Genomic DNA, 26,376 nt, shown 5'->3' with positions numbered 1-26,376 from the left:
TTTTGCTCCTGCCAGCAGTACCGGTCCGACAGCCTCGAGCGGTGGCCACCTGGGGGTACCAGGACTTGGCGGATCTGGTGTGTTGCAGGCCTCCGGCTGGTGGTGGAACTTTGTGGGTCCCGGCTCTTCTCTGGATAGGCGTCTCCTACCCTCGGGCCTGCCCACGTGTCACCATTTATTATTAATTGGACTCTGCATATTTTGGACTCTGTTTGCACCTTTTGCATAATAAATTATTTATTGGTATTCCTACTGACCGCTCATTTACGCCCCCTAATGTGGGTCCGTGCATTCACTTTCTCAACAGTTATTCCATAATGATGAACATTTTTGAACATGGGGGTAACAACTTGTAGATTTTATGAACCTTGACTCAGACATCTCTTGCATGACTAAGAATGGAATCTGCTGTATTTTCTGGGTTTTGTGATAAAACATCAACAGGATTATAGTCATCCAAACAACTCCACCCATTTTGTTCAAATGTTTAGACAGTTTGGTCATTTCAAATAATATGCAGTGTAATCTAGGATTAGGTAGGACCAGTCCTCCCATGTCTTTGGGAATATACATTTTGTTTAACCCTCTTCAGGACTTTTGGGGTCCACTGGACCCCATGGCAATTGCTTTCTCCATAGAGTGCTCACTAAAGTCCTGAATAGAGTTAAATTTACTCTTAGTCCTTTCCCCTCCCACAAAAAATGCTTCACTATGCCTTTGTATTTTTTAAAAATTATACTGGATATTTTATTGGTAGCATTGCAGCGACATAGTTGAACTGGGGAGCAATTACCATTTTTGTGATGTTAATTTTACCCCACAAGGTAAGTTTGATTTTTTGCTATTTATCCAAATGCATTTTTTTTTATCTTTTCTGAGAGGGCTAAAATTTAATTGAGATATACCTTCCAAATCCTGGCTAATCCTGGCTTAATTTGATTCCAAGCTACTTCATTCCTACTGGGGTCCATTTGAAATTAAACTTCACAACTATGTTCGAAGAGCAAGCTTTTGAAATTGGCATGGACTCTGATTTATTCCAAATATTTGTATAACCTGATAGCTTTGAAAAAGATTCAATAGTCTTCACTGAATACAGCAGAGGACAACCACCAAGATATCATCTGCATAAACAATAATTTGTGCTCCTTCCTACCCTCTTTGTTCCCTTGAACACGTGGATTATTTCTAATAGCAATAGCTGGTACTTCCAAAAAAATTATAATTCAATTCATTTTCAATTTATTTCATTTATATAGCGCCAAATCACAACAAAGTTGCCTCAAGGAGCTTCACACAAGTAAGGTCTAACCTTACCAACCCCCAGAGCAGACACACAGGTGACAGTGAATTCCCTCTGATGATTTGAGGAAGAAACCTCAAACAGACCAGACTCAAAGGGGTGACCCTCTGCTTGGGCCATGCTACAGACACAAATTACAAAACAATTCATATAACGAATATACAGGAAATTTTGCCGGTGCACAGGACAGGAGGGTTGCAGAAGAAGACACCACACCCATCTCTGGATGGAGCCGCACTTCAAACAGAGAAAAAAAAAAATAGAATCAGGCATCAGAAAGACAACAAATACAGTATAATTTGTCAGCATTAAGCAACAAGAAAAACAAAAGAAATACTAAGGTGATCGCCAGCCACAAGCCCTAAGCTTCACTAAAAGACCCAGAATTTAGATAAAGTTGAGGCCGTGGTCCGCTCTATTTCCTAATAAAATAAATTTAAAAGGGTAAAAAGCATAGTAACATACTATGCCAGTATGCTGGCCATACGAAAGGGAAAATAAGTGCGTCTTAAGTCTGGACTTGAAAGTCTCTACAGAATCTGACTGTTTTATTGATGAAGGGAGATCATTCCACAGAACAGGGGCACGATAAGAGAAAGCTCTATGACCCGCAGACTTTTTATTCACCTTAGGGACATAAAGTAGTCCTGCACCCTGACTACGCAAACCCTGGGCTGGTACGTAAGGTTTAATTGGTCCGCTAAGTTGGGAGGTGCCAGTCCATGAACAATTTTATAGGCTAGTAGCAGAACCTTAAAATCTGATCTCACAGGAACTGGAAGCCAGTGAAGGGATGCCAAAATGGGTGTAATGTGGTCAAACTTTCTGCTTTGTGTCAAAAGTCTGGTAGCAGCATTTTCAACCAGTTGGAGATCCCTAATGCTGGACTGCAGTAAACCAGAAAATAGAACATTACAGTAGTCCAATCTTGAAAAGTGACTGAGTATCATCAGCATAGGAGTGAAAGGTAATCCCAAAACGCCACAAAGTGTGCCAAAGGGGTGCTATATAAAGGGAGAAAAGCAGTGGGCCTAACACAGACCCCTGTGGAACCCCAAGTTTCATGTCACTAAAGTTAGAGGTAGTGTTATTGTACAAAACACAGTGAGAACGACTGGTCAGGTATGATGTTAACCACGAAAGGGCACTCCCAGTAATCCCAAAATGATTCTCCAGCCTATTGAGTAGAATATGATGATCCACGGTATCAAATGCAGCACTAAGATGTAACAGCACCAGAGCTGTAGTGGTGTCCGAATCCATTGCAAGCAAATCATTCACCACTTCAGTGAGAGCTGTCTCTATGGAATGATATTTTCTAAAAGCAGACTGCAGTGGCTCGAAAAGATTATTCTCAGTAAGGTGGTCCACGAGCTGCTGTAAAACCATCTTTTCCAGAATTTTAGAGCAACATGATAGATTTGATATCTGACTATAGTTTTTCAATACTCTAGGGTCAAGATTAGATTTCTGAAGCTGTTTAATCACTGCATTTGAAACATTTAGGAACATCATTTGAAACAATTATGAACAGATCCAGAAGTTAGTGAGAGATTAATAATTTTCAGTACAGTCGGCCCAAAACTGGGCCACAGGTCCTTAAACAGTTTTGTTGGTATAGGACCAAATAGGCAGGTTGTGCTTTTTGTAGATGCTACGAGTTTCGTCAGCACACCTAGTGAGATACTATCAAATTCTGTAAATCTATGTAATACCTCAGTAATCGCGCCCACCTCAATAGCAGGGTGTAGTGGCTGGGTTAAAGCATGCTGGGATATGTTTCACCTAATGTATTTGATTTTCTTCTCAAAGTAATCCAAGAAATCTCGTGTTGTAAAAGGAGAGAGAGACTTACAGGTGGTTGTCCATAAATAAGTGTTGCCACTGTGTCAAACAAGAACTTTGAGTTATGTTTGTATCTGCTGATCAAATCATAGTAATAAGTCCGCTTTGTAGCCAGTAATGCATGCATATAGTCTAAGACAGCATCACGCCATGTGAAGTGGAATACTTCTAATTTTGAACTACGCCATTTCAGTTCTAGACCTCTAGCCTTATGCTTGAGGTCACGCAAGTAATCACTGAACCAAGGTGACTGTGTTTTTTTTTTTTTGGGGGGGGGGGGGGGGTTAATAAAGGTGGTGCAATCACGTTGAGTGTAGTTTTGAGCGCTGAGTTATAAACTATCCATAAGACTGTCTACTGAATGGGCATTTTCCAAATGTGAAGCTAAGATATCAGGCAGTCTAGCTTCGAGTTCAGTCTTAGTTGATGAGTTGATGCGTCGCCGCCGTGATAAATAAGATTGTTGTTCCACTAAACATGGCAGCAAAACTGTAAACCTAATAATTGAGTGATCAGAGACCACCGATGCAAGCGACATGATGTCAATATTCGTGACAACAGTACCACTTGCAAATATGCCACTTTCAGTCATGTATCAGCAGAAATATGCCGTACCAAACACTGTTTGGTCAATTATCACAACCCAGTGATATCCACTAATTATACAGCTGGTTTTTATTTTATTTTCCTCCACATCAGCGGCGCAATGTGGTGCACCTCGTCCCATGGAACACAGTGCGAGCAGCTGCAGCAGCTTGCACTGTGTTCCTGCTCGAAGGACAACATCGCGTGCAGGAACCGTCACACCGGCATCGTGCACGCCTGCCTGTTGGTGCGATGTTTCGGGATGCTCTCATGCGAGCTCTATACGGCCATGAGTCACCCTGAGTTGTACGTATTCGCACTATGTGTGAAGGGGCCCTCAGATTCACACAAGAGTAAAACAATGAGCTAAAATTCACAGCAGTTACACGCAGGGTTGGGAGGGTTACTTTAAAAATGCATTCCGATACAGTTACTAGTTACCTGTTGAAAAATGTAATCAGTAACGTAATCCAAGTACCATAATATTAAAGTAATGTAATTTGATTACTTTCAATTACTTCTGGATTACTCCAATATCAAATATGCTAATACAGACAAAAGAAACTAAATAGAAATAGTCTTGACCACATAGTACAGTTTATTAAGCAAAAATAAAACTGTTTCTTTTACATGGCATGCTCTGTTTTACTTCACATTATGAATTAAGAGCACCCACAGTATTGTTTTAAACACACCCAGTGTTAAATTTTCAACAAAAAATGCCAAACATATGAAGGATAATGAAAACTCAGGCATGTGCGGATGAATTTGTAATTAAAAGTGGCTTGCAGAACAATATACAAAACAAAAAAAAGTCTACTACTTGTTCAGTAAATTCGCAGCATAATGAAAACCGTTAAGTAAATACTGTCAGTAAGGAAGCGTGATCGCCATTTTAATTCCGGGCAAGTTAGTGATTTGCGTGCATAGAAGTTCAAGAAACAGGTGGAATATGCTGGAAAGCTGTGCATGTTGGCAAAGCCACAAACGGAGGAATAAGGGAGACAATATTTCCCTCCATAAATAAGTGGTTTTGGTTCTTGTTGTCATTTTGTCCGTGATATTTGGATGATAAACAGCTGTATGTCTCCTGCCATACCTGTGTCGCCTGATGACATGGACCATTAACTCTTCACATGTCTAGTTGATATTTTCCACTGCTAGACCAATGTCTAGTTAAAATACTTGTCGTTAGTGATTAAAATTGTTCGACAAGACTGGGGATTTTTTTTTAATTTGCACCTTAAAATAATGAGATTATAATGACCCGCGCTGTGCCGCTCACAGTCACACCCACACATAGAGATGTGTACACACACCACTGACTTCATGAATGAAACTCGGTCAATAAAGGATAATTGTGTAAAAATATAATATGTATATAAATGTACTGTAATGGTTTTAGGAGCCACGCTGCACTGAACAGCAGCTGCAGCAGGACGCCTCAGCTCAACAGCTGGAACAGCGCAGATCCGTGTAACTTTTAATACTAATATTTGGGAATGTGTGTGTCAGAGTAAGTTTAATACTTTCCTGACATAATTTAATGTAATTTAATTTTACTGGCTCAATATCCAGGTCAAAATGGCATTTTAACACGTATTTTGCGAGCATTATTCTGAGTGTGTCCAGTCGCGGATCTCCATTGAAAATGCATTAACATCCGGGTACTTCATCAATATTTTGCACGGTTAGGAGACGTCATGTCCCTGTTCATGAAGGGACGTTTTCGTTTCAAAGAAAAAAAAATATTATATACAGATAACATAAAATGCATTAACATCCGGGTACTTCGTCAATATTTTGCCCGGTTTGGAGACGTCATGTCGTTGGTCATGAAGGGATGGTTTCGTTTCAAAGAAAAAAATTATTATATACAGATAACAGGGTTCTAGCAAGGATAAAATTTTAGCGTAGTGGTAATGTGGAGTGAGCAAAGCGACTGGGGGGGGGGGGGGGGGGGGGGGGTTGCGGAAGAGGGGAAGCTTTTGAAAATTCAAGCTAAAAAGTTTGTTGAGTGGGCAATCTCATTCTGGGTTAGCCAGTACATTGCCCTCAGTGAAGCAGTCGGAGTCCGTGGACATTTTTAAGTCAAGACTTAAAACCTATTTTTATTCTCTTTCTTATGAGTAGTTTTTATTTTGTTATGTTTTATTCTTTTACTTCTGTTTTTAATTAGGCATTTGAATTTTTTATTTTTATTTCAAACTCGCAGCTTAAAGCAGATAACCCATATGTTGGAGAGGAAGTGGCGTCTCACTAATTTAGAAGATCTTCATTTAGCCTGGAAAAAGAGTCTGTTGCTCTATAAAAAAAAAGCCCTCCGTAAAGCTAGGACATCTTACTACTCATCACTAATTGAAGAAAATAAGAACAACCACAAGTTTCTTTTCAGCACTGTAGCCAGGCTGACAAAGAGTCAGAGCTCTATTGAACCGAGTATTCCTTTAACTTTAACTAGTAATGACTTCATGACTTTCTTTGCTAATACAATTTTAACTATTAGAGAAAAAATTACTCATAACCATCCCAAAGACGTATCGTTATCTTTGGCTGCTTTCAGTGATGCCGGTATTTGGTTAGACTCTTTCTCTCCGATTGTTCTGTCTGAGTTATTATCATTAGTTACTTCCTCCAAACCATCAACATGTCTATTAGACCCCATTCCTACCAGGCTGCTCAAGGAAGCCCTATCATTAATTAATGCTTCGATCTTAAATATGATCAATCTATCTTTATTAGTTGGCTATGTACCACAGGCTTTTAAGGTGGCAGTAATTAAACCATTACTTAAAAAGCCATCACTTGACCCAGCTATCTTAGCTAATTATAGGCCAATCTCCAACCTTCCTTTTCTCTCAAAAATTCTTGAAAGGGTACTTGTAAAACAGCTAACTGATCATCTGCAGAGGAATGGTCTATTTGAAGAGTTTCAGTCAGGTTTTAGAATTCATCATAGTACAGAAACAGCATTAGTGAAGGTTACAAATGATCTTCTTATGGCCTCAGACAGTGGACTCATCTCTGTGCTTGTTCTGTTAGACCTCAGTGCTGCTTTTGATACTGTTGACCATAAAATTTTATTACAGAGATTAGAGCATGCTAGAGCATGCCATAGGTATTAAAGGCACTGCGCTGCGGTGGTTTGAATCATATTTATCTAATAGATTACAATTTGTTCATGTAAATGGGGAATCTTCTTCACAGACTAAGGTTAATTATGGAGTTCCACAAGGTTCTGTGCTAGGACCAATTTTATTCACTTTATACATGCTTCCCTTAGGTAGTATTATTAGACAGCATTGCTTAAATTTTCATTGTTACGCAGATGATACCCAGCTTTATCTATCCATGAAGCCAGAGGACACACACCAATTAGCTAAACTGCAGGATTGTCTTACAGATATAAAGACATGGACGACCTCTAATTTCCTGCTTTTAAACTCAGATAAAACTGACTTGGCCCCACAACTCTTAGAAACATGGTGTCTAACCAGATCCTTACTCTGGATGGCATTACCCTGACCTCTAGTAATACTGTGAGAAATCTTGGAGTCATTTTTGATCAGGATATGTCATTCAATGCACATATTAAACAAATATGTAGGACTGCTTTTTTGCATTTGAGCAATATCTCTAAAATTAGAAAGGTCTTGTCTCAGAGTGATGCTGAAAAACTAATTCATGCATTTATTTCCTCTAGGCTGGACTACTGTAATTCATTATTATCAGGCTGTTCTAAAAGTTCCCTGAAAAGCCTTCAGTTAATTCAAAATGCTGCAGCTAGAGTACTGACAGGGACTAGAAGGAGAGAGCATATCTCACCCATATTGGCCTCTCTTCATTGGCTTCCTGTTAATTCTAGAATAGAATTTAAAATTCTTCTTCTTACTTATAAGGTTTTGAATAATCAGGTCCTATCTTATCTTAGGGAGCTCATAGTACCATATCACCCCAATAGAGCGCTTCGCTCTCAGACTGCAGGCTTACCTGTAGTTGCTAGGGTTTGTAAGAGTAGAATGGGAGGCAGAGCCTTCAGCTTTCAGGCTCCTCTCCTCTGGAACCAGCTCCCAATTCAGATCAGAGAGACAGACACCCTCTCTACTTTTAAGATTAGGCTTAAAACTTTCCTTTTTGCTAAAGCTTATAGTTAGGGCTGGATCAGGTGACCCTGAACCGTCCCTTAGTTATGCTGCTATAGACTTAGACTGCTGGGGGGTTCCCATGATGCACTGAGTGTTTCTTTCTCTTTTTGCTCTGTATGTACCACTCTGCATTTAATCATTAGTGATTGATCTCTGCTCCCCTCCACAGCATGTCTTTTTCCTGGTTCTCTCCCTCAGCCCCAACCAGTCCCAGCAGAAGACTGCCCCTCCCTGAGCCTGGTTCTGCTGGAGGTTTCTTCCTGTTAAAAGGGAGTTTTTCCTTCCCACTGTCGCCAAGTGCTTGCTCATAGGGGGTTGTTTTGACCATTGGGTTTTTCCGTAATTATTGTATGGCCTTGCCTTACAATATAAAGCGCCTTGGGGCAACTGTTTGTTGTGATTTGGCGCTATATAAATAAAATTGATTTGATTTATATATTTTAATTTTTTTATGTTGAACTGCTCTGTGTGACGCACCTTGAGACGGCTTTTGTTGTAATTTGGTGCTTTAGAAGCTGATTAAATTGAAATTGAACAACATTTTATTGAGTCTTAAAGTAAATAAATATGAAATTGGTTAATAAATCCTTAAACTCTGGACATAATAAACTCTACATGGTGGATCCTTGATCTCTGGACATAAACAGAAATAAAATCTGTTAGTTTTTGTCAAAAGCATTTCCTTTTAGACATTATTATTGGCATGAATGTATTTCCATATATTTGTGCTGCAGGTCAGGTTTATAAAGAATGCAAGACGTCTCATTTTGGGAGGAAAAAATGTAGTTTATTGTCTGTATTGCAACGTTTGTAAGAGGTGTCATTTTATTTAAAGCGGCGATTCATTTTGAAGTTATTCATTCCGAGCGGACTCTGTCTCAACAGAGAGCCACGCAGCATTTGAAGCTGTGACAAAACGGAGGCCGATTCTCGTTTCTCGACTGCAACAAGACCAGATTCCCAGTTAGTGACTTTAATCCACACAAAATTGACTCATGATATTTTAATGGCTTTCAGAGGGGTTAAGAAGTGGACTTAGTGCTTCTGAAGAGCAGCGAATCAAAGAGCCATGAGCCAATGAATCGAAACATTGCTTCGATTCACGCTTCAAACTGGAGTCATGCTGCAGAAACGGTTGATTACAGACGCTGTACTGAAAATCGTAAAGGTCCAAAATAAGCGTAATGGTCCAAAATTATAGCGTAACGAGCTGTAATGCAAGTTTGCGCTAGCTAGAACCCTGGATAATATCATAAAATGCATTATAATTGTAATCCTGCGAAGTAATCCCCATTTTTACTAAATATACCTGTAATCTGAATACGTCTTTTTTTCTGTAACTGTAGTGGAATACAGTTACCTTTTTTTGTATCCTAATTACGTAACGCCGTTACATGTATTCCGTTACTCCCCAAGCCTGGTTACATGCACGCTAACCGCTAGCGATTCACAACAGGAGAACTGAAGTTAAATAATATTCACAGCTGATGGACTTAAAAAACAAAAGAGTGTTACACAGAAATAAAAGAAACAAATACAACGTGTAGAGATTGGAAGAGCGTCACAACGGCAAACAGTCCGTCGGAAGCAAGATGCCAGATCTGTGAACCATAAAAAGTAAAGGACTACGTGCTCACCCCTTTTCCTCTGGTAAGAGCAAAAAATAGTGAAATTATGCCATTTGCCATCACTGCAGCCTGGGGTTCTTTATATAATGTCCTCACCCATTTAACAAAGCCCAGTTCAAAACCAAATTATGTCAAGGCAAAAACCAGAAATTCTCATTCCACCTGATCAAAGGCCTTTTCAGCATCTAGAGAAATGGCAAAGATAGGAACCTTCTTTATTTGACTTAACCACATGGAACAAGAAAAAAGCAAAATCCAACTGGAAACGTTTGGGATGGGCCATCGCAGGTGCTATAAAAACAAAGAATTAAAGCATTTCTGTCCATGGAATGTAGCAGGTAACTTCTCCTTTAAGACCCACTTCAGTCGGCTTAGCGAGCTGCTCTCCTGTCCACAGCTTGATTCACCTGTTTGTGGCTCTTTTCTTCACAGTTATGATCTCCTCACTCAGTTTGTTCCTTCCTGATCTGCAGCCTGGCGTCTCTCATGAATAAATCTCTCTGCTGCTGAAGCTGTTGTGATGCTCTAATTGTTCCCGTTCCACCTGAAGCGTAAGGTCGCTGGAAACGCCAGCGTATATATCTGATGTACAAAGGTACGATGGGCCCGTTCAATTTCAAATCCGTGGTCGATATCGATGCCGAGTCCCTCCGCCAAAATCTTTTTTACGCAGTTTTGCAGCGTCTCATTTGTTCCATATACTTCTTTCAGTCCGACCAGCTTTATGTTGTTTCCTTTACTGTGATTCTGCAAAATTTGTATCCGGTTCCACATGTCCTCCATTTGTTTAGCTTGGCTTCCTCCGTCACTCACTAACCTCTCTGAAGTGTCCTCGAGCCGGGCCTCATCTAGCTTCCCTTACATAGCTCCCACTGCTGTTTTAAACCCTGTACTCGATTCTTTATTCTTAGACACGTCCGTAGCAACACTCTGCAGTGTAGTATTCATTTTAGCAGTTTATCGATCCCAACCACTGATTGGGACATGCTTGGGGGAGGAGAATCTCCCACCTTCTCGTCTTCTTCTCGCGCAGGACTCCTCCGGGTAGCAACGCAGCCTGTAGTTTAAAAGTACTTTGACATTGACATTATGTTGTATTTTAACTTTAATACTGTCCTCAGGAAGATTTTATCTTTCATTGAGATACCAAAGTAATGTTTATTGATAACATAAGAACTCTTAATTTACCTTATTATCACATTTTAGTTGTGTAAGAGCGGAGACACGTTAAAAAGCCGCCACCTTGTTCGTCGTCCCCACATGACTCCTCCCAACTGATACACCTTTAATGTGAATTAACGTTGACATGCTGTCTATCACAAAGGTATCATGGGTATTGTTTACAGTCACACATACGCATTGACATACCAACACTGAAACATGCCTGTGTGATAACTCTGTCTTCCAACTTCACATTCTCAGTGGGGTTTTTTTCTTTGCAAGCTCAGATTCTTTAAAATAACTGCGGGTTTAGATAAGTTTTCCAACAACATGCTGTACTTTTCTGAAAGTCAAGAAGCCAGACCATAGGAACTGCATATATTCTAAGATCCAAAATCGGTTTAAGGCCTACTTTTGGTATTTATTGCATGCATGGATACCACCCTACTCACTCTATGGTTGTATGGTCCAGTATTCCCGTTACAGGAATTCCGTAGAAGCGCTGCATGGCAGCAACTGCGGACTGCATGGCTTTCTCCTGTCGCAGGTCGGACGCACGGACGTCATGAGGCAGCAGGTAGCCGTAGTTCTTCAGCCACATCTGCAGGAGAAGAAAGAAGTAAAGAGAAGTCTGTTCCAAACAGCGCTGTAAGAATACCCCGTACAAATCCTCAAATGTGAGCGGGATCATCTGTACTCCAATGTTAAAGTGAAGTGGATGAATTATGCATCAGTTTGGTTTGACATAATCTATCAAATTTGATCAAATCTACCTAAGCTTGTGTTCTGGAAATTGTTGGATGAATGAAATTCTAGTAAAAGTATTTGTAGATAATTCAAAAATGTGTCACAGTTTGTTCTGTATTATCTCTCTGAGGATGAAAACAAACATGCTGAAAAATTTAATCTTTGTAAAATATGTTTTTACTTTGTGTGATTGAAATGTGTTTTTTCCAGGTAATGTCATACGTCTCATGTGTCACCATGAAAACCTGCTGAATGTTCAGAGGACAATTCAGCTCAAGAGACAGTAGCCTATTTAAAATAAAAAAAATTAAAGCAATTCCTAACACTTTGCCGTATGTTAAATTTGGTCTGATTTTCTTTTAAACGGTGTCGCTCATACACAGCACGAGTAGAATGTGAAAACAAGAAATCCAGTTTGATTTATTGCTGATGTAAACAACCTAATGTTCTTTTTGGTGGTGTTGGTGGTGGTGGGGGGTTGTAGTGCAAAAAAACAAAACAAAACAATTGTTTACTTTTTGTAGTGGAAACAACTATACGGAGGATCAACAAGTTAAACGACCAAAGCAACACACCACATGGCCAAAATGTAGCTGGTGTTCCATCATCATGCAAGCGATACTTCTCAGTATCACTTGTGAGTCCCTAAGTAACTACTCAATTGGCGAAGTTATTTCAATGTACCTAAGAATCTTTCGTAAAGACTGAGTGCCAAAGACACCTAGATGTTGCTATTTGTCACTGGTTAGTATCCAAGTCTCACAACTGTACAGTAAAACAGCACCAAGACCATAAAGACCTGGAACTTCATCCATCTGCAAACATATCGGCATTGTCAGTCCAAATACCTCATGCCTCCATAACCTCTTCCAGTGTAATGTATTTTCACTCAGAACTCATCACATATTTATGCTTGGTCTGTGCACCTTTGCATCACCATGTGATGAGTTAGGTAGCCTCTTAGTGATTTGCAGGAAAACACATTTTTTTGACAGGAGTGTCATTTCTCTCTGACAACACACAGAACTATGTGCTTCACTTCCACGTCACCAGGAAACATTTATCTATATTTTGTTCATGGATACAGTCATGGTTAGGAATAGAATATCTAGGATGGAGCTAAGAACTAACTCGTCCTGAGAATTCTAAGCACACCTGTTAATAACCTGTTAAGAATTCTATGCACACTTGTTAATAATCAGCTCTGTCACTTTTTAACTCACATCACATCATCTATTGGATTATTTCCAAAAGCTTTATATGCAATCCACAGCAGAAGACCAGTGCCATGTCTCCACATTCCTTCAGAGGATCTCAAGTTTTCCAAGCCACTGAAAGAATCACAGAATTCAAAAACTTCAGACATCATCTTCATCATTAAATCCAAGGATGGCCGGGTAAGAAAGACGCTGCACAAATGGCTTCTTCATGGATTTGACCCACAATGAGGCAAAATCCAGATCATTCCATTTTCCACTGACTGTTTTGTAATGCTGTTAACTGCTGGACCTAATTCTCTCTGTTATTCACCCTCTCATCTTTTGTCCTCAGAATCAGAATAATCCAAGCAGAACAGCTGTCAGGAGATATAGCTGTCAGCATTGTACATATGCTGTTCGTTTCTATTGTGCATTAAATATCATTTGTTTTTGCCCAAATCTACTCTGTCTCAGTTTGGCTCATGGTTAGACATCTGGGGTTTTTCCCATTGCACCACATAGTGATGCAAAGGGGCTACCCAATTTGTCACATATTGACTTTTGGTCCAAATGAATCTCTTACATCAAAATGTAAGTTGGGTGAGATAATGTACGGTCCAATGGGTGTCTTTCTCTCAAAGGTTGAGGAACCACAGACATTAATGTCACTACTGAGATAAATGAACATTTCTACAAGTTTAACACTGTAGCCACATAAAGATACCCTCCTGATAGCTGAGCCCAGTGACTCATCTTAGTGTTTATCCAGGACAATCTCAAACCCACATACGGATTGCTCATTCGCCTTTTCTACTGCTGCAATCAGGGTATCCATTGATTCCCTCAGAGAGAGAGATTGAAAACCATCCTCAATATAAATTAAGTCTCTCTGTTGGAATGCTTTCTTGTTATGGCATAGCCATATAATGTAGCTAACTCTAAGTGCAGTCTTTGAAACAATGGCCATCATGGTTCTTGTCTTTCCACTTGGAACTCCAAGAGCAGTATTGCATTTGCTCACTGATGCATTATAGATGTCTCTGCTCTCAGTTTCATTTGGAAAGTTGTGAGTGTTCCATTCTCACATTCAGCTATAAGGTCTTCGTACTTGCATGTCTTCCTTGAAGTTTTATTCCACTGCAATAGTAAGTTTGAAGGTGATAACGTGTGGTATTTCCCGACATGTGTACAAGGGGTTTGTATTGTTCCTTGGGAGGCGCAGTGACTCTGACTATATAGTAAATATAATAATATAACACTATATTAATAATACAAATATAGAAATATGTAATACATATATAATAATATATCCAATATGAATAATATAATATTAATAATGTAACAATGTAATTTTTCTTCAAATTATCACTGAGTTCCAAATACATGGCTAACACAAATTAAGATAATATTCACACACACAATTCCTTTGTCATTTAACAGAATATTCTGTCCATATTTTTACTGCTGTAGGTCTGCATTTTAGTCATGAATAGTGCTTAGTGTGGTCTCTAATTTAGTTACATGCAGTTTACCCAGGACTGCATGAAATAAATATATTTCTGCAGGAACTGGTTCAAACAATATAAATAAATACACTGATTTTATCTCCAACAAGGGGATTCCAAGATCACTGATGTATGTTTTCCTGTTTCTTGGCAGTATTAAAATAAATAGATTTAAAAAAGACGAACATTCATGAATGAAATTTAACGGCCTTGGATCAAGGAAGAGTTAATTAGATGTTGATGCAGATGCAGTTTAGTTTGTAATTACGGAATAACCCTGTTGTGTCTGATATTTTGCGGACGTTCATGCTGGTTTTTATGGTTGCAAATTGAGTTATACGGGTGTTTGCTACTGTAACCCACCATGAACATCTGCAAATCATCAGACACAACAAGGTTATTCCCATTCTAATCCAATTCCATCGTTTGCACAGTTTATTTTTCTTTAAGTAATTCGGTCGGCGAATTGTCATGAAAGGATGTGGTCGGCTTGTCACAGCTTACTGTCACAACAGCATCTTCATGCCAAACTAGACATTCTGTGAGCAGACCCACAGATTTCTCCATCTCGTCAGCTGCACTGAGTTAAATCCACAGTAAAGCCATTAATCAATCCAGTTAAATCCATTAAATTCACGCATTTCAAGATCATCGTCGCTGCACGATGCCTGCACAGTAGTGCGGTCAGGGGGTGGAGTAACACATCAAATGTGAAATGGCTTTAATATTTTGCCACCGTCCACGCGATATTTTATGGTCTTTAATCTCACACAATTAACCAATCAGATTCGTGGAAAAAAATAGAATTGTATTAGAATTCCTATTTTTATGCCTCTCACTAGTTTTCATTGGACAAACTGCCACTGCCTGCACTTCAACTTGGTTTTGCACATAAAAACCTTTTTTTGGACCTTGACTGACTTTAATATTGGGCACTTTCTCATATTAGGTATAGGGTTCTTTTAAGGAGTCACCATTTTTAGGAAAAAATCAGTTGAGAATTTGCTCTTTGCATTTTGTGAAGCTCAGAACTTACAAAAGGAATCAAATGCAAATATCACACTAAGGCACTGAAATAAAGTCCAAAAATTCCAAAGTTTACTCAGTAGGTTAAGGTTAAACACAAAACAAACAAGGCCAACAAGCAGGAGGCAAAAAGGCAGAGTACACAGAAGGTGAAAAAGTCAAAAACAAAACACATACGAAGCATGAGGCTCACAGTGGGTGAAGCAAGGATCAAAACAAACAGGCAGAGGTGATACAGTACGAAGCTTGAGATCTGTCAAAATAATCTTGCCTCCTGTGTTGCCACTGTAGTTGGTTGAATCCATTATATTTCAGTGGTAGTACATCTGTTGTGATGAAATATGTGATTAAAAAACTGGTCCAACAGGTCTGTTTATGCATGACAAATATGAAATATCAAAAAGGTAACACGTTTCCGATGGAGGTTGGCCTCTGCCAGGGTTGCACCGTGTCACCAATCCTGTTTATGATATTCATGGACAGGATATCGAGGCATAGTCGGGGAGAGGAGGATTCCCAGTTTGGTGGGCACAGGGTCTCATCACTACTTTTTGTAGATGATGTGGTCCTGTTGGCTTCATCAGCCTGTAACCTCCAACAATCACTGGATCGGGTCATAGCTGAGTGTAATCAGCTGGGATGAGGATCATTCCCCCTAATCTGAGGCCATGGGTCTCAAGCAGGAAACCAATAGATTGCCTATTTTGGGTAGGAAGTGTGGTCTTGCCCCAAGTGAAGGAGTTCAAGTACCTCGGGGTCTTGTTCACAAGGGAGGGGACAATAGAGTGTGAGACTGGCCGGAGAATCAGTGCAGCAGGGGCAGTCTTGCATTCGCTCTACTGTACTGTTGTGACTAAAAGGGAGCTGAGCCAAAAGGTGAAGCTCTCAATCTACTTGTCAATCTTCGTTCCTACTCTCACCTATGGTCATGAGGGTTGGGTCATGAATGAAAGAACTAGATCGCGGGTACAAGCGGCCGAAATGGGCTTTCTTAGGAGGGTGACTGTCAGTGTTAATTTTACACTGGTGATTTTGTTGTGTACCATGGAAAAAAAAGCCATGACTGGGGAGGGGGAGTGCTCGGGGTATGGTTTAGGTTCGAGTGTCAAATTAGGCAGCGATGGGTAACTGCATCACAAAAATCTTCTATATTTCATGACGTATCACGAAAAACAAAGAGACAAAGAAACAAAGAAACAAAAAAAAAAAAGACTGGACTGTGGACAACAGGTCCTGGGTACAACTGCCAGAAAACTGACCAATTGCAGTAGGAAAAGCAAACTGGAACTCATAAACATAACAACTCATAAACAAACATCGATGACACCAGTGCTTTAACTTTTTAGTGTTTGACTTTTGCCACGTGTGCTCGCCGTTATGCAAAACACGTGCATCACAATGAAAATGTGTTGGCAAGTTGTGTCTAAACAGGTGAAAAGTGCTTATGGTTTTGCCAAAAGAGTGACTGATTCAATCAGTAGGTTCAAGCAACTAAGTATTTGGTTCAGACAACAGGGTTTAGTGTTTTAGCAACTGAGAAAAACTGTAAAATAATGGAAACAAATTCTCCGTGCTCTCACTACGATGTTGCAAAATAGTTCCATGGATACATCAATTCCCAGAGATTAAAAACAAAAAAAAGTCTTCTTGATGAGTTTAATTATTCAAATGATTCCAGTTCATCCATGAATTGTGTCAGCTCTAAAAATAGAGCCTTATTCCAGCGGTGGAGTTTCTCTTTGATGTGGAAAAACAGGACGAGAGGAAGACAACTGTGATGAACTGGAAGTGAGGAAAAGAGAGATGACGGAGAGATTTATAGAACATGTCAGAGAGGAAAATGAGAGCAAAAGATGAAAGACTCAGGAAAGACACGTTTCTCCTCAGTCAAAGAAAATCTGATTCACGCTGATCCAAAAATCGATTCCAAATACACAAGTTTCCCGCGATGAGACTTTGTAGAGCATATTTTGTACTTTGCAGCACATCTGCCTCTTTAGTATGACATAACGTCTCCAAAACCTCCTGAGACAGAGTGAGAGAGGAAATGAAGACGGGATGAGAGGTGGAGTGGCAAAAAACAAACCAAAAAAAAAAAAAAACTGTGTACAAGAAAAAAAGGAGGAGATGCTGGAGATGGGAAACAAGAGTGGATGAAAGAGGTGAAGTGACAGATAAAGAGAAAGGTGGGGCTGAAAGGGAGAGATGGAGGACAGAGGAAAAGGACGGTGAGAGAGAGAGAGAGAGAGAGAGAGAGAGAGAGAGAGAGAGAGAGAGAGAGAGAGAGAGAGAGGGTGACTTGGTCTCTACAGAAGGTCATTAATATTTCAAAGTGTGTGCCAGCCAGTCCAGGCCAAGAAAGCAGCACTCAGCTCCAACATCAGTGTCGGCCTAACCACCATGACGGACACATAGAGGATACCAGCGCCGCTGAGACACTTCTCCTGGAGAGAAAAATATTCCCCATCTGCACTCAGCCTCCTGCTGATACATGTGGAAATGAATGACTGTTCACTAAATAAATAAATAAATAAATAAATAAACCAGAGGAAACAGGAAGAACAACTATGAGAGAGCGCAGTGTACCTCCATTAGACCCTCAAATGTCTCATCACACAAAGGGCCCTATCTTGGCAATCAGGAGCTTGGTCTGAAATGCAAAAGTGTATATTTGTGGAGTGTCCAAACACCCATACGCTGTGTAAATTCTCAGCGCAAAACAGGGTGTCTGGATTTAGCCACATCATTAGTCATGGGCATGTCATGGGGACAGCGGTGGTGGCCAAACAGTTAAATTAGCCTGTTTCCAGACCGAATGATTCCTGATTCATGTCCAACCATGCCCATTCTACGTGTAATGTGGTTGCATGAGTAAGGTCATCCAAGTTTCTTCCTTGTTTGTCCCTTGTTTGGGGAGGTGATGGTGTAGTGGTTAAGCGTTGGTCTTGAGATCAGAAAATCGTCGGTTCAAACCCCACCAGACTGAAAAACCACTAACAGGGCTATTCCATGAGGTGAGTTCTACTACGACTGCCCACGATCCAAAAAACTGCAAAAACGAGATGAAACCGTTTAATCTGGTTTGCCTCCTAACTGGCTGATTTATAAAGTGCAGACCTGGCAGCCCACCTGAAAATGAAAGAAATGAGGTGCACCCTTGGCCAGACATGATTGAGCTGTTCAACTCTGAACAAAAACCGCAACAAAGCTGTGAATAGCTCAAAGGTACCACATACTCTAAACAGTTCAAATACCAGATCCCATTTCAAATCCAGTGCCAATGATGGCTGCAACTACCATGTATACCAAGTTTGTTCAAGATTGACAAAGATGGATCAAGAACTTACTGTAATGCTTCAAGACATGTTCCGATTTGCTATTCGGGATGAAACGGGAAGGAATGGAGCTCTATGGTATAGGTCCATTAATGGTACTGCTTTCTGTACTGGAGAAATTAAGGAAAAATTTAAAGCTCTCCCTCTTGTTAGAAGCCTTGTGTGTCGAGCTGAAGGCAGGTCTTTTTGTCACTTGTTTCTTGTCACATCTCTCAATGTCAAGTTTAGCAGCTGATTCCTGCTTCTGGTAGACCATGAAATTTAAGTTGCACCGTCAAAGGATTTGTTACGAGTGAACAGGTATATACGTGTTAGTGAGCTTCATGTCTATAATCTTGGTGTTTGAACAACTAACATCTAGCCAACAATACGTGTACCCAAATCAGTTCTACACAGTGAGCTATACTAGCACACGTTAAAATACCGTACTATCAGAGCAGTGTCTGGTATTTCCACTTATGGATGTTGTGTTAAATCCGAACCAACATTAAATAAAATTTAACAACAAAATCCTTCTTGCAAACTACAAAATTCGAAGCACATACACACTTCAGGTTCTATTTATCGTTAGCAGGTATCCTGGATAGTAATGATGAATAGAACCTAAGGTGTTTGCATGTACTAGAGATAAACACACACACAGAAGCTACTGACTAATGCAGTGTTCTGGTCTTTGGAGAGCTGACTGCTGAGTGCTCTCTGCGTGCACTCTGCTGATGGCTGGACCAGCTGCTGCTGGCTCAGGGGAAGCAGTTTGAATTCAAAATAATTCACCAGGTGCTATTACACAACAATTACTACAGTACCATCAAAGCTCCGAGCAAACCACACGTGTGCACACAACTAACTTGCACATAAATAATAACAAGCAATCATCATATGTGAACATGTGAGTTGAATCATTCTCTCTGAACTGGCAGAAATAAAGTTGTAGACAATTCAAAGTTTTTGTCAAGAGTTCTGCTGCTTCTTTCACCAAAACATCAAATCTAGACTTGCATCTCAGATGTACCTTCTACAAAATTATAACTGAACTTTCAGGTCTTTTTTTTTTTAAGCAAACCCTCGTCTGTACCATTTCATCATGAAGCTATAAAACTGGGGATACAAAATGCAAAACATGCACTATGCATAATTTTTCCAATCACAGCCACAACCACAGAAGCCTGCAACTTCTAGGTTGTCTGTGTGTCTTGGTGGCTTTCCTCACTCTTCTCCTTCTTGCACAGTCACACAGTTTTTGAGAACTGTCTACTCCATACAGATTTACCATAGAGCGCTATACTGTTTGTATTTATACGTAACTGATGTAAATAAAGTCCAAGACATATTCAGTGACTTGGAAATGTTCATGTATCCATCCCCTGAAATACTGGCAATAAAACTGATTATTTAAAGGTGTTATAAAAATGTGTTCCATTACGTATGCAACCCATCATCTTGGCTTTTATATTTTTAATTAATTTATATCAAGATGTAGAGATTTGCTTTGAGTTTGAGTTTAATGAAGACAATTTTAGACATTTTTATACTGAGAAGAGTGATTTCATTTTTGTATTTGAAATGGGATATACAAATTAAAATGTGTGGAATTTAATCATATTTTAGATCTTGTTCTGACTTATGGTATGGAAATAGAAGACTTAACAGTATTCCCTGAAAACTCCCTTTTGTCTGATCATTTTTTAATAACATTTACATTTACCCTGATGGACTACCCTGCAGTGGGGAATAAGTTTCATTACACTAGAAGTCTTTCAGAAAGCGCTGTAACTAGGTTTAAGGATATGATTCCTTCTTTATGTTCTCTAATGTCATATACCAACACAGAGCAGAGTAGCTACCTAAACTCTGTAAGGGAGTTAGAGTATCTTGTCAATAGTTTTACATCCTCATTGAAGACAACTTTGGATGCTGTAGCTCCTCTGAAAAAGAGAGCTTTAAATCAGAAGTGTCTGACTCCGTGGTATAACTCACAAACTCGTAGCTTAAAGCAGATAACCCGTAAGTTGGAGAGGAAATGGCGTCTCACTAATTTAGAAGATCTTCACTTAGCCTGGAAAAAGAGTTTGTTGCTCTATAAGAAAGCCCTTCGTGAAGCTAGGACATCTTTCTACTCATCACTAATTGAAGAAAATAAGAACAACCCCAGGTTTCTTTTCAGCACTGTAGCCAGGCTGACAAAGAGTCAGAGCTCTATTGAGCTGAGTATTCCATTAACTTTAACTAGTAATGACTTCATGACTTTCTTTGCTAACAAAATTTTGACTATTAGAGAAAAAAATACTCATAACCATCCCAAAGATGTATCGTTATCTTTGGCTGCTTTCAGTGATGCCGGTATTTGGTTAGACTCTTTCTCTCCGATTGTTCTGTCTGAGTTATTTTCATTAGTTACTTCATCCAAACCATCAACATGCTTATTAGACCCCATTCCTGCCAGGCTGCTCAAGGAAGTCCTACCATTATTTAATGCTTCAATCTTAAATATGATCAATCTATCTTTGTTAGTTGGTTATGTACCACAGGCCTTTAAGGTGGCAGTAATTAAACCATTACTTAAAAAGCCATCACTTGACCCAGCTATCTTAGCTAATTATAGGCCAATCTCCAACCTTCCTTTTCTCTCAAAGATTCTTGAGAGGGTAGTTGTAAAACAGCTAACTGATCACCTGCAGAGGAATGGTCTATTTGAAGAGTTTCAGTCAGGTTTTAGAATTCATCATAGTACAGAAACAGCATTAGTGAAGGTTACAAATGATCTTCTTATGGCTTCGGACAGTGGACTTATCTCTGTGCTTGTTCTGTTGGACCTCAGTGCTGCTTTTGATACTGTTGACCATAAAATTTTATTACAGAGATTAGAGCATGTCATAGGTATTAAAGGCATTGCGCTGCGGTGGTTTGAATCATATTTGTCTAATAGATTACAGTTTGTTCATGTAAATGGGGAATCTTCTTCACAGACTAAAGTTAATTATGGAGTTCCACAAGGTTCTGTGCTAGGACCAATTTTATTCACTTTATACATGCTTCCCTTGGGCAGTATTATTAGACGGTATTGCTTAAATTTTCATTGTTACGCAGATGATACCCAGCTTTATCTATCCATGAAGCCAGAGGATACGCACCAATTAGCTAAACTGCAGGATTGTCTTACAGACATAAAGACATGGATGACCTCTAATTTCCTGCTTTTAAACTCAGATAAAACTGAAGTTATTGTACTTGGCCCCACAAATCTTAGAAGCATGGTGTCTAACCAGATCGTTACTCTGGATGGCATTTCCCTGATCTCTAGTAATACTGTGAGAAATCTTGGAGTTATTTTTGATCAGGATATGTCATTCAAAGCGCATATTAAACAAATATGTAGGACTGCCTTTTTGCATTTACGCAATATCTCTAAAATCAGAAAGGTCTTGTCTCAGAGTGATGCTGAAAAACTAATTCATGCATTTGTTTCCTCTAGGCTGGACTATTGTAATTCATTATTATCAGGTTGTCCTAAAAGTTCCCTAAAAAGCCTTCAGTTGGTTCAGAATGCTGCAGCTAGAGTACTGACGGGGACTAGCAGGAGAGAGCATATCTCACCCGTGTTGGCCTCCCTTCATTGGCTTCCTGTTAATGCTAGAATAGAATTTAAAATTCTTCTTCTTACTTATAAGGTTTTGAATAATCAGGTCCCATCTTATCTTAGGGACCTCATAGTACCATATTACCCCATTAGAGCGCTTCGCTCTCAGACTGCGGGCTTACTTGTAGTTCCTAGGGTTTGTAAGAGTAGAATGGGAGGCAGAGCCTTCAGCTTTCAGGCTCCTCTCCTGTGGAACCAGCTCCCAATTCAGATCAGGGAGACAGATACCCTCTCTACTTTTAAGATTAGGCTTAAAACTTTCCTTTTCGCTAAGGCTTATAGTTAGGGCTGGATCGGGTGACCCTGGACCATCCCTTGGTTATGTTGCTTTAGACGTAGACTGTGTTTCATAATTATTGTATGGCCTTGCCTTGCAATGTGGAGCGCCTTGGGGCAACTGTTTGTTGTGATTTGGCGCTATACAAGAAAAAAGTTGATTGATTGATTGAATACTTTTGCAAGGCACTGTAGTTTTAGAATGTTCCAGATCTCTGCTGTGTAGTTCTCAGCAGGCAATACTGCTGCACTGCACTTTAAAAAAAATGACTACACATTGTTGTAAAATCTTTTTTATATATTACATAACTTTGGTAACCTGAGGACTCTGGTAAACCCATTTCTAACACCAAAACAATCCACCCACATTAATAAAAATGCATATTCATTAAAGTTATGAAAAAGTTCTAATTCATATATATATATATATATATATATATATATATATATATATATATATATATATATATATATATATTTTTTTTATTATATTTTTGACGCAGTGTTCAAGACAAATCTGTGTCACACAATCAGAAAGCTGAGAGTGTTCTGAACATTTTGTTGAGCAACACATGAGCATGATACTAAAAGAAAGTACCTCAAAGGGGGGACTACTGCAAGTATGATAAAAATCAAGAAAATGCCCTTGGACACCAGAAGGTTAACTAAATTCTAACTTTCCATCATGGTCACAGACAGTCATCAATTTCAGTTTCAATTTATTTTCATTCATATAGCACCAAATCACAACAAAGTTGCCTCAAGGCGCTTCACACAAGTAAGGTCTAACCTTACCATCATGGGCGAGAGGTGGGGTATACTCTGGACAATCCATTATTACCACTGCTATCCAACAAAGAAGGGTGAGGTAATGTCAACTGTCTGTCTATGTACACAATAACTCATGAAACAGGGGGACAGTGAAGAATTTATGAAATTTTGAGCAAGCACACTATCCACCAGCTTTTGCAAAAAACATTTGTTTGACCATGGATTTCTAGACATCCAGACCAAGGATATTATGAATTACAGCTAGCCAAGCTGGAATACCATGTTCCAACTGACAAGAAGTTCATGTGAAAGTGTACCTGGACAACTTCTATTTCAGGTGAGCGAAGCCAACACAGAACAATAAATTGTGGTGTTCGGGATCCATCTTGGAGTTTTGGGTGCATTGAAAAACCCAGATATGGGGTTGAGGAGTGTTTTATTTTACAGGCACGGCACAGTTCAGTCCCCAACAAATTTGTTATTGAGTCAACGTAATTTCGTATCATGTCATCCAGTGTGATTCCAGCAGAGTGACATCAAGCTTTTTTAATCAACAGAATACTTCTAAAAGGTCTACTTTGTAACTTTTATCTTTGTTGCGCTATTGTCAACTAAATGCACCAGTCCCCCGATGATGCTTGGGGACGCATGGCATCCACATTTATGATTTTAAAGGGACTGAGGACAACTAGATTCAAAGAAGAGGCAAAGTGTAGGGCATAGACGTCCTACCTCAAGAGGATTTTAATGCCCAAACAAAACATAGACAAAGACCGAAATAAATCACATCAAAACTTAAAAGGCAAAACAAAGTGGTGCAACAGGATGTCAAAAATAATTTGATTTATATTTTCAACACTGTTGTAATGTTGTCAGAGCTGGTAGCTCACTGGAATAGGGGTTGCTCTAAAAATATGTCAACCTATGTTCAATTCCCGGTCAAGCTATCTGACCGTGTCCTTGCAGAAGACGTTTCATCCGCATCATCCCAGTCCACCCGACTGTAAATGTGTGCTGGACATGGCCAGTGAAGGACCCTGTGAAGTAGTGGTGTCCCGTCCCATATGGGGCAAGTCGCAGACTCTCATCTGTGCATAAGCACCAGTACAGTTGGACCCTAAGACACCTTCTTTAACATTGACATATTGTATTGAAGGCTGAATGTGAAATCAATTTATGCTGAGTCATGTACTATATTTCAGAACCTTTAGAACCCCGCTGCAGCCCACCAAATGTCAATCACTTTAAAACAAAACATACTGCATAAAACATTTTAAGATTTCTACTACTGATAACTTTACAAAATGTCTTGTCCAAAGAACATCAAATTATCGCAGTGGTTGAGATTACGTCCATTTCACCTCATTAAAGCTCAACAAAAAACAAAGACATTAGCCACATCATTCTGCAGAACTTGCTTTGAAGAAGACGTGGAAAACTACAGACCCATTTAAAGGAGAAAGTGCTAACGAACGTGGTCTAATGAGGATGTACAGCGAGCATATTTTTGTCTCTGTGTATTGAAAAACCTCCAAAACAAGTTGCGTCCCCGTGTACCGTCTGCGAGCTTTCCTGCCAAGCTGTCTGACTGCATCTATGTCCACCGGCTTGGCTGTCCACCTGATTGGCTGTGTCTCTCTCTGTCTGTCTCTGATGCCTCAAACCTGTGCGTCAGCCTGCCACCGTGTCTCCTCTGCCTGTCTGCTGTGATAAAAATAGACCTCGCCTCCCACTGCTAAACTATTTACTGAGTCTAAGCTTGAGTGCAACGGGTGCAACCCATCAGGCACTTCCCCGACTGTGCATTTAGACTGAGAAGTTGAATATTTATTCATCTGGATATTCCTTTGAATCTTATGTATAAAAGGCAGATGCACGTATATGAATATGGGTGTGCACGTCCGCCTATAATGTATAATGAAATATGTGCAATTTGTGTGTATGTGTGGCCTGTAATTTTCAACATAGGTACACTTCAATTATGAGAGACAAAATAAGAAAAACAAATCCAGAAAATCACATTGTAGGATTTTTAAATAATTTATTTGTAAATTATGGTGGAAAATAAGTATTTGGTCACCCACAAACAAGCAAGAGTTCTGGCTCTCACAGACCTGGAACTTCTTCTTTAAAAAGCTTTTCTGTCCTCCACCTATTACCTGCATTAATGGCATCTGTTTGAACTCGTTATCTGTATAAAAGACACCTATCCACAGCCTCAAACACTCAGACTCCAAACTCAACCATGGCCAAGACCAAAGAGCTGTCGAAGGACACCAAGAAGAAAATTGTAGACGTGCACCAGGCTGGGAAGAGTGAATCGACAATGGTCAAGCAGGTTGGTGTGAATAAATCAACTGTGGGAGCAATTGTAAGAAAATGGAAGACATACAAGACCATTGATAATCTCCCTTGATCTGGGGCACCACGCAAGATCTCATCCCGTGGGGTCAAAATGATCATGAAAATGGTGAACAAAAATCCCAGAACTACACAGAGGGACCTGATGAATAACCTGCAGAGAGCTGGGGCCAAAGTAACAAAGGCTACACACTACGCAGAGACGGAATCAAATCCTGCAGTGCCAGCCTGCTTAAGCCAGTACATGTCCAGGCCCGTATGACATTTGCCAGAGAGCATGTGGACGATCCAGAAGAGGATTGGGAGAATATCATGTGGTCAGATGAAACCAAAATAAAACATTTTGGTAAAAACGCAACTTGTCGTGTTTGGAGGAAGAAGAATGCTGAGTTGCATCTCAAGAACACCATATCTACTGTGAAGCATGGGGGTGGAACATCATGCTTTGGGGATGTTTTTCTGCAAAGGGGACAGGACAACTGATCCGTATTAAGGGAAGAATGAACGGGGCCATGTATCATGAGATTTTAAGCCAAAACCTCCTTCCTTCAGTGAAAGCATTGAAGATGCAACGTGGATGGGTCTTCCAGCATGACAATGATCCCAAACACACCGCTCAGGCAATGAAGGAGTGGCTCCGTAAAAGCAGGTCAAGGTCCTGGAGTAGCCAAGCCAGTCTCCAGACCTCAACCCCATATAAAATTTGTTGAGGGAGCTGAAAGTCCATGTTGCCAAGGGACAGTCCAAAAAACATCACTGCTCTAGAGGAGATCTGCATGGAGGAATGGGCCAAAATACCAGCTACAGTGTGTGCAAGCCTGGTGAAGACACAGGAAACGTTTGACCTCTGTC

At 39.9% G+C, this 26,376-nt stretch overlaps 1 protein-coding gene across 1 annotated transcript in view; it reads right to left on the bottom strand.

Moving 5' to 3' along the window:
* The window catches only part of mmp24 (matrix metallopeptidase 24), a 239,811-nt gene that overhangs the window by 139,874 nt on the left and 73,561 nt on the right, over nucleotides 1-26,376 (bottom strand). Inside the window, exon 2 of the mRNA XM_034165909.1 lies at nucleotides 11,120-11,268. Within this exon, the coding sequence (XP_034021800.1) occupies nucleotides 11,120-11,268 (149 nt within the window). The remainder of the gene's footprint in view (nucleotides 1-11,119; nucleotides 11,269-26,376) is intronic.

The sequence above is a fragment of the Thalassophryne amazonica genome, chromosome 3 (assembly GCF_902500255.1).
Source record: "Thalassophryne amazonica chromosome 3, fThaAma1.1, whole genome shotgun sequence".
NCBI classification, from domain to species: Eukaryota; Metazoa; Chordata; class Actinopteri; order Batrachoidiformes; family Batrachoididae; genus Thalassophryne; species Thalassophryne amazonica.
This window is presented reverse-complemented; position numbering and strand designations above follow the sequence as displayed.